Raw genomic sequence first — 17675 nt, forward strand, 5'->3', positions numbered from 1 at the left:
TGAAAAAGAAGTCCATTATGCTAAATAAGCTCTCTACAATTACTCATTAAAAGTCTGTAAAAAATCAACTGGCCTAATCCTAGAATTTCAAGTACAGTTTCAAATTGCATTGTTGATTTTTATTTATTTTATTCTTTTGTCCAGTCATCCCAGCTCTTAAAAATAAAAGCCAAAGTAAAACCAACAAGAAAGAGCAAATTATAATGGAACTAATATATGGCGATATCTAAGATGAAAGAACTACTACTATGACTATGACATAAAATAATACAGATGTATTTCACACATATATTAGAATAATTTCATTCCAAATGTATGTCATTCTACATTCTTCATAACAATGAGTCATCCCTATGCAATTTGTTTTTATTTTATTTTCACTAGAGCAATGGATGTGTGGCAAGGGACCAACGATCAGAATTATCTATTTGAAGAAGAGAGGTGGCTTCTGAATAAGTCCCAACACCACCCCCCCTGCCCTGCCCTCGGGGCTGGTTAACCTTTGATACCCACCAGTTGACAACCAGTATGCTAGGTGCAGAATAAAACATCTTACACTAGACTTAAAATTTTGGAATGAAATGAGCAGAGGGTATCAACTTTTCCTCAGTGAAAGGCTCTGAACCATTTAGTTACCTTACGAAAAAACTTTAGCCTGCTTAGTCTACAAAGATATACTTTAAGAAATATTCTGGTCCATCAATAAATACCTGCTTGGAGATGGAGGCGTGTGAAGTGACATTGTTGGTACCCCTGTTGTTGGCGTGACGTGGCTCGGTAACTGAGTGCCTTGTGATAAGCTGCGATTTAACTGAGGGGTATTGTTGCTCATCCCCCTCATTGGAAGGCCTAGTGCACCTATTAAAAAAATTCAGAAGAAGGAAATTCATTGCCATCAGGAATGAAATTGTTATCCATCTTCTGGAGTTGGTAATTTAAAACATTTAAAAATTACCTAACATGTTATATGCAAATTTTAAATGGATATATTCAATTCATTCCAAATGGATTCTGATTTTAACAAAAATAATGCTCTAGTCTGAAATTTAGTATTATAAATGGAGATTGCTTTCATACTGCTTTTTTTTCATATTCCTATTTTACAATAAACTATGTCAATGACTGTAACAAATTAGGTGACTTATGTTCAATGAAAACAATTTATACAAATATGCCTAAGAAATTTGCAATCATGTGTTTTTGTTTTAAATCTTAACTGAAGTACAGACATTTAACCCCACTTTGTTGAAGTTTAACTTTTTATATGATCCTGTTAAAATGCATTTAAGAAAAAGTCTCTTTACCACTATTTATACATACACATTGATACATCTCAACATTAGTTTTTACAAACACAACATACGATATAACTAAAAACTCAACCTGATATAGCTATGAGACAAAAATTTTAAACATTTAAAAAAAATTTCAAAATATAATCGCCTTTTATTTTTCTAGTAGTATTCCTTGGACCAGATGCAAGGATAAATGTGTTTTGATAGGTGCATTTTTGAAGACTAGTGAGGGTTTACTATTCAGATATGAAAACATTAAAAAATTAACCAATTGGGATAAACTTATATGACATATTTCCTACCTTTTATTAATATAAAATATAAATAATTATTTTCTTAATGATTCAGAATAACTGCCATGGATATCTTCTTATGAGCCAGACGTCTATTCCCCCTTTTATACCTCAAAGTAAGTTTTGTGGTCACTGTATCTGCCTATAAATGAATGCCTCCTTGCCCCCATCTTCCTGTCCCACACTTTTTCATGTTTTCTGTTTCTGTTTGCTATGAATGGCACATCAGTCAACCATGCTTACTCTAAACTACAAGTTAAATCCAAGTGATAAGATGGAGTGAGAGGCAATGAGTGAGCAGATAACTTTGCATTAGGGATTTCAAGTGCCTTTCCCCCTCCCTGCTTTTGGTCTAATTTCACATAAAAAAATATCACAATAAACTGCATATTTGGAAACTGTGACCTTCAAAAAATTGGAATATATGTGTATGTGTGTGCATATATTTATATAATGTATATATAATGTTCTGAATGTTTCCATCAAATATCTTCACAAATTTTACCTTCATACATAACTATGTACGGCCTTCTAATGTAAGGATACCAGTGGATTACAAAGATTTCACTGGAACCTGCTGGCCTCAGTACTCAGCTAGTAGCCTAACTTTGCTTCTCAACTGAGTGCAGCCAATGTACTCAATATAGCTCCCATAGTCTATGTGTACTCTTTTCACTCTTGTTCCATTAAGACCCAACTTTGGTTCTGCATTTCTGTAAGTTGCATGAAGAGAAATGGCCTAGATCATATGTTGGTTTAGCCACTATATATATATGTCTGGTCAGTACGAGTTTTGCAATCATGATTATACCACTGGCTGCAGCCACTTTCTCTGAATCTGGGACAAAATAAGGAAGAACAAAAGATTAAAAAATTGATTTATAAAAGATCTCTTCAGAAGAAATCAGTCTTTTCATTCTTTCAAGCACATAGTTTTTCCCTATAACCACTAGATGTTCTGGGTAATGAACCACATCACTCACTCAAAAAACATTTACTGAGTGCCTGTTATGTGTTAAGCACAATGCTAGCTACTGGGAATACAGCAGTGAACAAGACAGAAAAAAGGCTCCCATCTTTGGAGAGCTTATGTTCTTTTCCCCAAACACATGTCATCCTAAAGTCAGTTATAACTGTAAATTTCACACAGGAATGTTTTTCTCACAGTGACCAACCACCAAGAAATATACAATTTTAGAGCCAGAAGGGACCTGTAAGATCACTTATCCCAAAGTTTACATCTTACAGATAAGGAATATAAGCCTCAGAGAAGTTAACTTCTCCAAGGTGACAAAAAGAACCAAGACTAAAGCTTACAGCCCTTTGGGAAGCCCAATATAATGCTAAATTAGCACCCTTGTGAGTGCCTAGTAATTTCAATACCTCTTATGTATTGTTTTTTTCCCTCTTGCTTTCATTTTTTGAGTGTTTACTTTTCTTCGAACTTTTGCAAAACCTTCACCTCCTGTTCACTTCCCTCCATTTTCTTTCTCCTCTTCTCTATACCTGTTAAGTTTTCTTTCCTCTAGTTTTACTTTTCCTTTCCTTTTCATTCTTTACACCTTCACTATAAATATGCACTTTCCAAATATCTAGTACCCTTAGGCTTCACCAATTATTCTATGCTGTATTATGAAAATTTATAACTTCAGAAACATTTTAGAGATTGGAGATTATCTGAGCATTAGCAAAAAATTTTAGCGAAGGAAATAAGAATGGGTAAGGTTATATAGTCAATTAGGGATTAGCAAATGAGTTAACTTACAGTGCTGAGAGTGGAGGAAGACTATGAAATAAACTGAAAGATTAGCATTTACTTTTATTTTTCCTTCAACATGGTTCATTTAATAAAAACAGCTAATAAAAATGTCTCAGTTGCATTTTAAACTAGGTAGGTACAAAAAGCAAGAGCAGAAAGGAGTCCATCAATTTCAAACTGGATCATCAACCCTTGAATACTTGAGTAATACTAAATTCAATTTAAAAATCAAATTCCTTTAAAACATAAAGAATTAATGTCACTGAACAGCAATATACCAAGATTTACTTTCAGGAAACAAAATACACCAAGTCATTAAATTTGAGTTACTTGAGTCAAATTATAACTAGGTTAGGGTTAGGGGAGGGAAAATTCACTTTTACTAGTATAATCAGAAAAAATCCACAAAAATATCATCTCTAAAATAATTATACCAAGAAGACATGTAAGCTGGAAAAAACAGCTCATAATTTTTTTGGCATAAAGTAATTACAGGGGGCAAATATAAATATGTATACATGAGATTCTATACTGGGAGGGCAGTAGAAATAAAATTTATCAAGCACCTAATAACCATATGTCAAACTACTTCATCTCCTTTCTTCCTTGTAACAATCCTACAGAGAAAGTAATTAACCACTTTTTACAGAACAGGGATAACAGGGATATTGTTTTGTAACATAGACAATAATAACAAAAACTGTTAAAAAGAAGTTTGAAAGGTTCTAAAACTGTTCTGAATCAAATTTTTCTTTCATTTTGACAAACTGATAATAAAGAGTAATACAATATTAAGAAGCATATATGAACATATTCTAAATACAAAGCTACTTATGTGGCAGAGTGCTAAAAAAAAAATGAAAGAATGCCCTGGCTGGCGTAGCTCACTGGATTGAGCGCGGGCTTCGAACCAAAGCATGGTAGGTTCGATTCCCAGTCAGGGCACATGCCTGGGTTGCAGGCCACAGCCCCCAGCAACTGCACATTGATGTCTTTCTCTCTCTCTCTCTTACTCCTTCCCTTCCCTCTCTAAAAATAAAATAAATAAAAATCTAAAAAAAATCAAAGAATGAATTTTTTTAAAAAATAAGTTTATTTATTTTAAATTATTTTATTGTTGTTCAATTACCATTGTCCGTATTTTCTCCCCACCCCTCCCCCCTCCAAACCCACCTCCCACCTCTCTCCCTTGCCTTCACCCTCCCCTCGGTTTTAAACATATGGAATGCTTCACAAATTTGCATGTCATCCTTGCGCAGGGACCATGCTCATCTTCTCTGTATCGTTCCAACGTTAGTCTATGTGCTGCCGAAGAGAGCACTAAATGAATTCTTTATTAATCACTTTTCAGAACTCCAAAAGTATATGAGCTCAGAAATATTTCCATGAATTATTTCCACTGCACAAACTGATTAAAAAAAAAAACACCTCTTAAATACTTATGGCAAGGTAGGTCATGCTTTTATTCAAGATTTTGCTAAAGATAAATGATATACTAGAATACAAGTTATAAGGAAAAAATTCAATTACAGCAACCAAATCTTTGAATATTCATATTTTAAGTCTCCTGAAATCTGTCTTAAGGAGGCAGGAAATCCCTAATTGATGCAAGAGGGCCTCAGTGTCCTCCTTTCCATTCCCAAAGAAACTACTTCCCCTAGTAAGTCACTTGTCCTACACACACTAACAAAGGATAATAACTATCTTCTTACCTACAACCTGTCTTTCATTTAGCCAATTAATCTTCCCTGTAATATTATTTCATTATGCAATTTTCTTCATTAAAATCAAAAGAGTTTAGAGACAAGAAATTCCAGAGATCATCATTCAACTAAGTTATAGCTGGAGGTCATCCAACAAAGTTATAGATGAAAAACTAACACCAAGCACTAAGTGACTTGCCCAAAACCAAAAATAATAAAAATAATGATCCAATTTCTTGACTCCTATTTCAATCTCTTTTTTCAACCAATCACTTTCTATTTCTTAAATACAGCAGTTGCTAACTTTTGTATCAACTGGGTAACTTCAGTATCTGGGTCCCATGCTCAGAAACTGTGACTTAGTCTGGGTCTGAAAAATTCGTAGACAGTGGGATTTTAAGAACTCTCCAGGTGTTTCTAGAGGTGCAGCCAGGGTTGAGAACAACTCTTCTATAGTATTAAATCCCATCACAGTTTAGTCTTGAAAATTCTGTCAAGTCCAAAAAGATTCTTCTAATCTTTATTTCATTTTCCACCCAGTTTTACTGAGATATAACTGACACCTAACTCTTCGAATCTCAGTTAATATACTCACCCCAATATATCTATTCTTTACATACCACATGTGATACAATCTTCTTCCTTTTTCAATCCCTTCCCCAGCTCTGCCCCTGAAACTTTTATCACATCCTTCTCTCCACCTAGAATATTTTCCCTTCTCTTATTCTACAGAGATACAAAAGAATATTTTAAAAATTAAAACTGCTATAATTGAGGTGTTTACATGCAGTATATGTATGATATGCTTGGATTTATACATGAAGAACCATTAACTCAGACTAATTCAGTGAAGGTTAAATGGATATATGGATCAGAAAATATTTCCTGGACCTCGCCAGGTGGCTCACTTGGTTGCAGCACTGTCCCGAATATCAAAAGGTTTGAGGCTGGATTCCTGGTCAGGGAGCATAGGAGAGGCAACTGATCAATATTTTTCACATCAATCTTTCTCTCTCCCCCACTCCCCCTTCTTCCCTTTCTCCTGAATCAATGAACATATCAAGTAAGGATTTAAGAAAAAGAAAATGTTTTCTGGAGAAGATAATACATGAATTAAATAATGCAGGAGACCTAGCCAGGTATTTGGTGGTGATGATGATAAGTTACATGGATAAACAGGCTGCAACAGGTCATTCTGAGAGAACAGCAAGATATATGAAAATGAGGATAAGTAATATGACTGGAGGAAGAGTACGCTTGCTTGGGTGTCTCAAGATGTATGGGACAAGAAGCAAGGATGGAACTAACTGGCTTCAACATCCTCTATAACTTATAATCAACTGTAAGAAGTTGCTATACTTCTAACAACTGTAGAAGTTGTTAGCACTAGCTGAGAGTCTTAGCTGAGAGTCTTAGACAGCATTCAGCTGATCTTTACAGCAGCCATCACTCTATCTGTGGAACAGATATGTGAAACTCCTATGCATACTTTGCAACCCTCCTCAAGCTAAGTGTCCACATGGATTAGTGGCACCCATTCACCAAGTAATACAGGCCTCAAACCTTAGAAATCATCTTCAATCATTTTCTTTCACATCCCACAACACAAAATTGTATTAGCTCTATCACCAAAATATTCCAAATCTGACCACTTCTCAACACCTCCAACACTCATCCACACTGTTCTATTTTTATTGCTTGAACTACTACAGCAATAGCCTTGTCTCCTCTCATCACTTATTCCTTTTCCTCTACTCAGTACATTTTCTACATAGCCAAGTCATCTTTTAAAACTGAAACTGATCCTAAAATCTTTCCCATCACACTTAGACTAAATTCAAATTCTTTACCAAATCTTTACAAGAGCCTATGATCTGACACTTGCTACTCCATTAACCTTCTACTGACTTTGATCATTACACCAGACCTCTCACGTTTAACACATTCAGTTCATTTTTACATTCTCATGAGTAAGAACTTTCGCATTTACCATTGTCTGCACCTAAAAAGCTCCCTCTCAGATCTTTCCAAGGATGTCCCCTTTTTTCAACTCAACAGGTTTCCACTCAAATATTACCTCCTTAGAGATTGTCTCTTTGCCTGATCTATATAAATTAATCCCATCCACTCATACATTAACCAGACTTAATTTTTGTTAGTACTTATTACCAGAATCGTATTTACTTGTCTATATGCTTATTCTGTCTTTCTCCATTTAAATATAAAATCCATGAGAGCGGGAACTGTTATTTGCTGTACCTTTTAATCTCGGAATAATACTTCACTCATGGTAGGCATTCAATAAATAACACAGCAAATCCTATTGTAATGCCTTAATCAGTAGATTCTTGGAATCTGTGGATTTAACATATATAATTTCTACTACATACAAATGGCCCTCTAGGATCATGACATTCAGTAAGTGCTATGCAGCATACATGTTTCAAATAAATTCAAATAAACTGCTGTCCTCAATTCATGTTCACACAGTTACACTTACAACCTAATATATTCCAGAATCTACTATTTACTATCTATATAACCTTGAGCAAGTACCTTATCCTCTCGGTGGTCTGTTGTGAAAATTAAATGAGTTAATTCATTTAATATACTTAAAATAGCACCTGACACTCAGTAAATACTCATAACTATTAGCTTGAGGATGGGGGCAAGAAAGTGAAACAGGTATATGGCTAGAAAGTCGACAAGTTGTGCCTAAACGTAAAGATAAAATAAGATAGTCTAATAAAGTGACAGTCTTCATCAGAAAATAGCTGTTTTCTGAGGGAAAACTATATGCTATAGCTGGGTTCTTAAACCTGGAAAGTAGCAAAGATCTTGAACTATGAAGACTATACCTCTTAGCTGAGACCAATGTGGAATAGGTTTCCTTAATAAACTAGAACATGCCCAAATACAGGGCATGCCAGAAGTAACACCTGTTTGAGTGTGGTTGGTAGGGTAATAATATGGGTGTAGTAATTTATAGTTTTAATTTGAACATTTCACCTAAAATGTCATATAATGTGCTTGAGCATGGTATTATGTTACAGAATTACATGCTTATGATTTTTTTAATAAAAAAGGGTGTTATTTGTGTGGACCATGTATATCCTATTCCATGGATGTTGTTCACACTACTAAAATAACGTTACCCATTTTTTCACAGAGAGCCAATGTCAAAAATGACCCCAACTATAAATCCTTTCCTGATCATTCTCCAAGATATGATTACTCCTGACTTTGAAACATTCACTGAATTTTGTACCTCTTCCTCTACTTTGTTGTAATGTAATGTGTACTTATCCTACTACATTATATGTAGGAACTGTGTCTTCCTCACAATTCAACAAACATTTACTGAGTGTCTGCCATGTTGAGAACTGAGGATACAAAAGCAATGAAGACATACAATAAATAAATGCAGTAATACCACAGTAGTATGTATACTACACAGAGATGGCATAAAAGAGAATGATCTCTTCTACCATGCATCTATATTATCTAGCATGATATAATATATATAGTAGGCACACAGTAGGTACCTTGTTAAACTCATTCTTACCTCCTATTTGAAGCTTTCCTGTATCATTGCAGCTTACTGTGCTTCTCTCCAAGTTCTTGAATACAAGATTCTAAGTTTGTCCATATGATTCAACATACCTTTTAACCTATGTATTAGCATTATAGGCTGTTATTTAATATTTTATATACAAATGTCTTGACTTCCCCAACTGTAACATGTGCTTCTTGAGAGCATGAACTCTCACAGCATTCAGTGTTAATTCAAGTACTTATTAGACGGTCCTCTAATTTCCTGAAGCTACTAAAATGTACCACTTGTCTAATTACATCATTCATAACATCATCTGAACCAACTATGTTTTGGTTCTTTACAAAAAGTAGCTTTCACATAGGTATGCTTAAAGCAGAGGACCAAAAGGATGTTGAAAGCATGAGACTCTGCCACTGCTCTCAAGCTAGGGCTCACATCCCATAAAGACAAGTTTATTTCCTTTCCTAGCAACAGGCCTAGGTCCTCTGAGAATTCAGATACTAATATATAATAATGGATTCATCCAGATAGCTAGTTTACCTATGTGTCTTTACGATAACAGGCATATAGGAAACACTCAATAAACAGTAGTTTCCTTTTTCTCCAATCCTCCAAAGCTCTTATGTTGATAAGTAAGGAAAAGTCACTCCAGCTATACTGACACTAATTTCAGTGTGCTGAATATCCAGAAGAAATTAATTCCAATCTAGTAGACAGCTTCAGGGAGACCAGGCATCCCGAAACTTGTAAGGTATACCTAAAATCTTATGCACACACTCAAAGAACGTAGAGAGCATCATGAAACTTGAATACAAGATTCTGTTTACTGGCTTCTATAGTTATCATTTGTTGCACAGTATTCACATGAACTCCAGGATAAAAAGTAACTTACATGCTTGGATACACTCATACCTGTGATCCAGAATCTTCTGGGTACCCTTTGTACTATGTAATCACTTCCACACAAATCTGCCAGACTGTAAGTTTTAGCAGTTCTGTATCCACTCCAAGAAGAACTCCTTCCCTTTTTTAATTTCAGTGAGCCTCAGTTTTAGAGCAAGCACTCTTTCCTTACCTATAATCTCTCTCTAATCATTAAGAACACAGTAACAGATAGTAGACCTCCATTTTAAGAGCACAAATTCCTACCAAATTTTGTCAGTCTGAATACAGAGTTAATGGTGGTACTCAATACACTTGGGAGGCAAAAGAATTTTCAGTTCTATCAAGATCAATGCAAATTACAATTAACTGACAACAGACTAGCATCACAAATATACTCCCACCTACTTATTCTATCTCCCCATCCTTTTTTTAGGTCAGTCCCTGAAGTTTTATTATTCTGACTAACTTATAAACCTTGGCCTTCAAGCCCCATATAATAGCCTCTGCACCCCTCACTAACGAGGTACACATTCAGACTACTTACTAGCTAAATAATTTATTTAGCCCTTTTGGGTCTATCCTAACTGACAGAGACTGCAAATCCAGGCCCTGTCCTCTTTCACTACTTGTAACCTCTAAATGTATATGCTGGCAAGGAATAATTGTACCCTGACTTGAAATACTTTAGTATGTGGTAATCTAAGGTTCAATTTTTCTGTAGGCTAATACCCAGTGTCAAAAGAGTGAGCCATGCATTAAATAATGCTGCTTCAGCAATACTATAGTAATATAGCCATTTAATACACTAATCTCCAATGAGAAATACTTGTTATGTATGACTTCTTTTTAAACTAATAAGTACCTTAAAACAGGGGCCCCCAACCTCCGAGATGCGAACCGGTGTTGGTCCGGGCCTATTAGCAACCAGGCTCAGCAGGAGGAGAGCTTAAATGTAATGCACTTGAATCATCCAGAGACCACCCCCAAACCTGGTCCGAGGAAAAATTGTCTTCCACAAAACTGGTCCCTAGTGCCGAAAAGGTTGGGGACCACTGACTTAAAATATATTTTCTGATAAAAATAACTTGGCTCATTTATCAGTATTTGCATATCCTTACAATCAGCATAATCATTTACACAAATTAAGAAGTCAATAAATGTCCATCATTACCTATAAATAACTATATTTAAAACCTAAACCATTCCATATCTTAGCCCAATTACAATTTCACATTTATAGGTTAAAAAGTTAGATCAGATTTTTAAAATTCATATAACAGATTATATTATAAAATAACCGCCATTCTTCATAAAATAACCTTAGCTTCTCAAACATAATTTTCCTCAATCTAATATCTACTTATTGCTGTAAAAAATTGTGGATTTAAAAAAAAAGAAGCAAAAGTATGTTTTTCTAAATTACTCTACAGACACAAAGGGTAGCTTTAAAAATAACTAGGTATTGCCAGTGACAGGGTTACCAGAAAGGTGAAAGTAGTATGTTTCACACTAAAATACAGGCTGAAAGAAACAAATTACTACCTACTAATATTCCCCCAACAACTAGGATGAACACTTGTGAATAAGCAACACCTTTTCTAATGTAATAAAAAAGCTTTTAAAATGTTCTCCATTTAGAGGAACATTGCTAATATCTATAAGCAATTAATAATTATATTTACTAATTACCTATTAACAACATTGTGTTTCATAAGCAAAAGAGAAAGGCCACTAGAGAAAGAGAAAAAAGTAGATGTAAACTGTATTTTTAACAGAAACACTTTCTTCCCCTCACTAAACTTCAAAAGAAGTTTTCTAATAATATTCTGATGCCTAACAAAACTTTGCTTTTTATTATACTAGGAAAGAGTTTCAAATTAAAGAAATGATTTTTATTTGAAGCTAGTTAGGATAACTTGGTCATCAGATTGTCTCCTCTATTATTATTCTGTAATCTATGCTGGGACTTACAGTCATTTTAACACACCCATTAACAAATAAGAGATGAGCAATCTCTGATACTAACAGAGACAAAATATTATTAATATAGAAAAGTGTGGAAAATTTTAAAAAATAGGAAGATTTTATCATTGAGATTTATAAAACTTTTATGTAATAGAACTAGCATTTATTGAGCGCTTACTATGCGCCAGGCACTGTGCTAAGCGCTATAAAAGTATTATAATACTTAAAAAAGAAATAAAATCTTGTATATGGAGAACGTATTAAACTACAAGTAACAAACACAGATTCTATACCTAGACTGAACTAAAGTAAAAGAAGAAATATTTGCTAAACAAAGAGAACATTTGACAAACTGCTATGTAAATGGGCTCACATTATTAAAAAGGCCAAAATCCAGAAACAACCTAGTCAACTAACCAACAAATTTTAAAAACCCTTTAACTTCCTCTAGTTGAAAACAGAGAGGATGTCTATTTTTAATTTGTTTAGCAAATAATTCTTTAAAATTACTACAGAGAAACAGATATAAAAAATGCAGAAATATATTTTAATCCATCCTGTATCTCAATAATAACAAATTTTGAATGAGAAAGGTCTGAAATGAGGTTTTGCCATGTAAGTGAAGTAAGAAAAACTAAAAATTAAATATCTTTCCTTTTAAACCCTAGAATAAATCCACAAGGGCAGCACTGGTTGCTCTCAGTTATTTTTTCTCTTTAAATAAAGTATTCCATAATAAATACAAAATTCTTACTTTGTTGCCCGTATAAACTTGCCCCAAACTGAGACAGCTGACCTGATGTAGATGGTGATGCCAGCATCTAGAAACAAATTAATTATATTAGAGCATAAAGAAAGTACACAGAACATTGCATTTACACATTACAAATCTGTGCAATACATCATAATATGCAAGTTGAAGCTACATTTCTTATTCTTCAGAAAAACATAAATACTACATAATAAAGTCATAATTGGATGAAATCAATCTATGCAAATAAAATGAAATTTTATCACTACAAAAGTTTTTTTCTGAGTTATTCTAAGTGAAACTATAGTAGAATCACTATTTCATTTTAAAACAAACTAGGCTAGCAAAAACATGACAGTATCTAAAAAAGTCAGTCACTACCTTCATAAGTGAAATTCCTTATGTCTTAGATAATATACTAACGTAAATTCTAAATTTAGCTTATCAAAGTTTAAATTAATATTACCTAAATGGAAGAGTTTTGTAAGAATAATTCATGACCTGTATGTACAAATTGATGTGTATCAATAAAAAAAAAAACCACAACTAACATACATACAACCATATAAGTGGAGTTGACACAACACCAAATAACAAATTGTGTGTGTGTGTGTGTAAATGTGTACTTTTCTACTAGTGAGTGATGTGAATTTCATGACACTTATATACAATATAATGACTCTCGGCTTATTGCATCATCTTCTTTTTTCCCTAGTAGAATAAATTAAATTCTGTTAAGGCATATTCCATTCATCAAACATTCATCAAACATGCTATGTTTAATTTTTATTTCCTTATAGAATACCACTGTATGTGCCAGTGCTATACACAAAGTAGATACTCAAACTGAGTAAATAAAAATGTGTATAGGTAAGTCCATGTTTACGTGTCTTATATTAAGCAACCATCAAAATATCTGAAATAAATGAGGCATGGGCTATATCATCAAATGGATAATAATCTTGTGAAAGAAGAAAATGAATTATACAATTAATTATATTCTAAGGCACACCGTGGCAAATGCTCCAAAAGAAGTTAAAAAGTATTACCAGAAGAAAATAGTACTAAACAAGGGGGAGGTAACAGAAATACTTTGTAGAATGAGAACATCTTATATGAATACAGATGAGTGGTCTTCCAGGCTGAGAACACATAGGGTAAATGTGATAAAAGTTAGTGACATGATTAGAATACAAACAAAACAAGAAATATTAATGACTGGACAATACAGTAATTAAAGGAAAGGTGACTGGGTCACCCTCATGAGGCACAAAAGGGTGGGAAATAAAAGAGTATGTTGGGCCAAATGTAAAGGATCTTCTTAAATGGCATACAAAAAATGGCTACCAACTATGGCAATAAAGAGAAAAAATATTAAGCAAGGACATGAAATAATCAAACCGTGCTTTAGAAAGATAATTCCAACAGCAAAAATGGATAGGAAAGGAAACACACTAAATTTCAGAAGCAGAAGTGGGACTACAAAACAGAGGCATTCTGGTTGAAGAAGCAACAGCACTTGATGTTCCACTGAAATGACTGAGGTATATGGAAAAGGAGGCTAGTGAAGAATCACCAAACAAAACTATCAGAGGTCACTCTGGTTTCCAGTGAAGAACTGGGGTGACACTGACCACATTAGGAAAAATGGGAGGAGAAAGTGTTACACAATAGAGGCTTTAACAGTACATATTTCATGTTATTTTTATGTCAAAATTTTGAGTTATTTTAATTATTCTAAAATTCAATAGTTTTTGTACAACTTTAGTTTCAAATTAATAATACACATAAGACTTTTCTGATGTAGAGCTAAGTTACACACTACTCTAAAACAGAAGTATTTAAATTTAGTAACAAATTTTCTTTAAAAAAGCATCAAACCTTACAAATATTCCCTTTCAAATCCAAAGGGTATTCAATGTAAACAAATGGGGGGGGGGGGGAAGCATTTTATGTCTGATCAGTCTTTTGTTAGGTGCAATGGTCATGACTGCTACCAAAAAAGTGGAAAAAATTTAAGCACGCTAAAGGTTAATTTCCAAGTGGCAATAACCAGATCAAAGAAAATGAATTAACATATAGTGAAGTTTTAGTTGGTGACAGAAGGTAAAAGATTTATATGAAATGCTTAATATTTCTTACAAGAAATATTAATGATTGGACAATACAGTAATTAAAGGAAAGGTGACTGGGTCACCCTCATGAGGCACAAAAGGGTGGGAAATAAAAGAGTATGTTGGGCCAAATGTAAAGGAATTATTAAAATGCAGGAAAGAGTTATGATTTTCTGTTATCATTACAAGCTACAAATCAAAGTAAAAAGTACAACTGGTTCCAATGGCTTCAAATATAAGCTGTTAGCATGAATGCATGACTTGGAATGATCCGCCAATGTAAACATTTTAGAATGCACCACTTAAAATTTTACTTTTCCCAGAAATTTATGTTTAATGAACAAATAAATCCTAAGAACAGACAATTCAGTCTATACTCCCATAAAGATTATACAGCCACAAGTGAGTTTCGGGTGTGACGTTATACCGGCCTCTCTCACCATTGGGAAGCACAGCATAAAGGTAGAGGCAGCATGGCTTCTTGGGTCAAGAACTTGAGGCCAATTAGCAGACATATTAAATATTATCACTTTTTCTATGTGTGAGTACATGAAAAAGGTTAGAAAACTGCTTTAAAGGAATATGAAAACAGTTTAATTTTTCAAAATATACACATAAAGCATTGATCAGCTATACAAATTGGTGTTAAAATGACTGCCTCAAAATGTGTCAAAAGTGTAACTATGTAATTTCTTATAAAATCAATCCCAAATGTTATGCATTTTTAAACCCAAAAGAATGCTTCTTGAAATATGTCAGTGCTAAAAATAGATTTAAAACATAAAGGAATATAAATGGGCTAGAAATGGTATTTCTAAGGACAAAGAAAATACATTATAAATGTACTCTGGCACAGCAACAACTAAAATTAACAACAACAAAAAACCCCAGAAAATTTACATACTTTAAACTGCTAGAAGTTAATAATATAAACTTTTTACAAAAATACAGAACTTTAGATCAAGAGACACATAGTAAGGAGTGCGGCATTAAGTAGAAAGAGCCCAGTTTTGGAGTCTGAAAAAAATCTGGGACTGCATCCTGGTTCTGCCACTTACCTATGGGAGAGTCAAGTCTCTGTTCCCTTCCTGTAGGATGAAAATAACACTACCTACCTCATAAAGTTGAAGTGAAGATTAAAGAAGATAAGATATGGCACATAATATAGTAAGTTCAAGAAATGGTAGCAGCAGCTGCTAGTAATCTAGTCTTCCTCCCAAGGCAGGAATGTCATTAATAGCAGTCAGAGGGCACTTGGCCTTTTGGAGAATTTTTGGAATAGTACCCTAAATTTATATTAATTTTGCCTAAGAATCTAAAAGAAGAAGTTTATTATCACAAAATCCAGGTAAAATAAGGAGAATGTGTGTTCTTAGAGGGGGAAATGGTAGAAAAGATCAAATGTCACATAATCAGTAGAATGCTGAAACCAACAAGGTTACTGTGTTCCCAGTCTATAACCATCTTAACAATTATACTCTTCATCACTTCTCAGTCTATAATACACACTGTAGTCAAACCAACAAGAAAAACCAGAAAGTGGCCAGCACTAGTAATGTGATTCAAGGTATTTCCCTGACCCAACAAAAAGCCCCTTTATCCTTTGTTTGATATACAGAATATTAAAGAAATTGACAGATTAGGAATCATTTTAAAAATTATTTCCAATTACTAGATAAAACTCTGAAATCTGTGACTGAAAAAAAAGTCTAAAAGTGCTTGTTTAAAAAAAATGTACATTTGAAAACTTAGAAGGTAAATCTGGCTCCAGCCAGCAATCTATAACAACAAAGTATTAGTTATTCTATCCCACTTGTGTTTCCCAATAGTGACCACCTCTCAAAATTGTTCCCTCCAATAAATGTACTTTCAATTATAAAACCTATTTCAAGAAACATTAAAATGAGTTTGGTCAAGAAATTATTGTCTACATATGTAATGACTTCAAAATACAATAAAGTTTTGTTAAATAAAACTTTCTTGAACATAAAAGCAATTAACAAATGAAATAAGTTTTTAAAAATTCATAGTACAATACACTAAAGGTATGGTGATAATACCTAGATTGTTGTTATCCCAGGAGAAAAACAGTAAAGAAATATGACTTTCACTATAGCATATAACAGAAAAATAAAGAAAAAGGAAGTTCTAAATATAAATAGAATCTGAAGAGCATTTTAAAATTAAAAATAGTATGGTTAAAGAAAAATGAAACTGCTGAAATCAGAATGAAATGTGGCAAACAGATAACATTAGAAAGACTGAAAGAAGACAAGAACAAGGAAAGGAGCAGACAGAAAAGTAAGTCATAGGACCTGGTATCTTATGAATCAGATAACTAAAACAAATTATGAGTTTACTAGGTATTTCAAGTAATTTTGATTAAAACACTTTATTTTCAAAAAGAACACTTACTAAAAGAATACTGAAAGTCAATAATAATTGTCAATATTAATTCTATTAAACACTTATTCAAATTCTTTACTAAGAAAGTATGGAAATAAACATCTTTACATTATCTAAATGTTAGATTAGAACCACCGAAGTACAAATTTACAGAAAGATACATAACCGATTCAAGGAATGTTCACATTTTTAAAGGTTCTTCATATGCACTCATAAAATGTTTATACAAGGACTGTATTAATTTTATTTCCACAGCAGTTACTTCAATGCTCCCTCATAAATACTGGTTATTCATTCACTAAAAGAGAAACAAACTCCTTGCTAGTATGGTAAGAATAAAATGGTATATTCTGAATATAAACTATTATTAACAGTAGTATGCTATTGAGATAAAACACTTTGTCATCATTTTTATAGAAATATCAAAATTTAACATATCATTTTAACTCCCTTTGATTAATAGGTTTTTATCTTTAAACATTTAGTTTGAAAATTATGTGTATGTCAATGAATGTAAGAGAACATTCCCTTCAAATGATTTTACATTTCCAACTTCTTTAGCATACAGTCCGATTTATTGACATTTAACCCTGTAAGGTTATTATTGCTTTTATATAAAAATGACAGATTTGTATGCATTTGTTATTTTCTATTAAAAGGTTTAAAGGTGATTTTTGAGTTTTTTAGATAAATAATATCATCTGCAAATAAAGATATTTTCAGTACCAATTTCCCTTTCCTTTCTTTAACAAAGACTCACTGAAAGCCTACTATAGTCTATGCATTTTTATAAGTTATAGTAAGAACATAGCAGTAAACTAGTTAAGCAAAGTCCTTGCCCTTGCCTTTGCCCTTAAATTCTAGTGTAGTAAATTGGACAATAAATAATTAATAAATAAGTACTTTCAGGAAGGGATAGGTGCTCTGATTATTAAAATGCAGGCAAGA

The 17675-nt window shown here is 33.2% G+C and overlaps 1 protein-coding gene and 1 non-coding gene across 6 annotated transcripts in view; both read right to left on the bottom strand.

Moving 5' to 3' along the window:
* CNOT2 (CCR4-NOT transcription complex subunit 2) overlaps positions 1 to 17675 on the bottom strand; it is a 108564-nt gene that overhangs the window by 22186 nt on the left and 68703 nt on the right. For 4 of the 5 annotated variants that reach the window (XM_036018684.1, XM_028533425.2, XM_036018683.1 and 1 more), the window contains 2 exons: positions 12211 to 12277; positions 711 to 858 (listed from right to left, as the gene is read on the bottom strand). In XM_036018684.1, the coding sequence (XP_035874577.1) occupies positions 711 to 858; positions 12211 to 12277 (215 nt within the window). The remainder of the gene's footprint in view (positions 1 to 710; positions 859 to 12210; positions 12278 to 17675) is intronic. The other variant, XM_028533427.2, reaches the window with a different exon arrangement.
* On the bottom strand, positions 4562 to 4668 carry LOC114514191. Its single transcript, XR_003685929.1, has one exon. It is a non-coding gene; the product is annotated as a U6 spliceosomal RNA (small nuclear RNA).

Source organism: Phyllostomus discolor, chromosome 2 (genome assembly GCF_004126475.2).
Source record: "Phyllostomus discolor isolate MPI-MPIP mPhyDis1 chromosome 2, mPhyDis1.pri.v3, whole genome shotgun sequence".
Classification (NCBI taxonomy): domain Eukaryota; kingdom Metazoa; phylum Chordata; class Mammalia; order Chiroptera; family Phyllostomidae; genus Phyllostomus; species Phyllostomus discolor.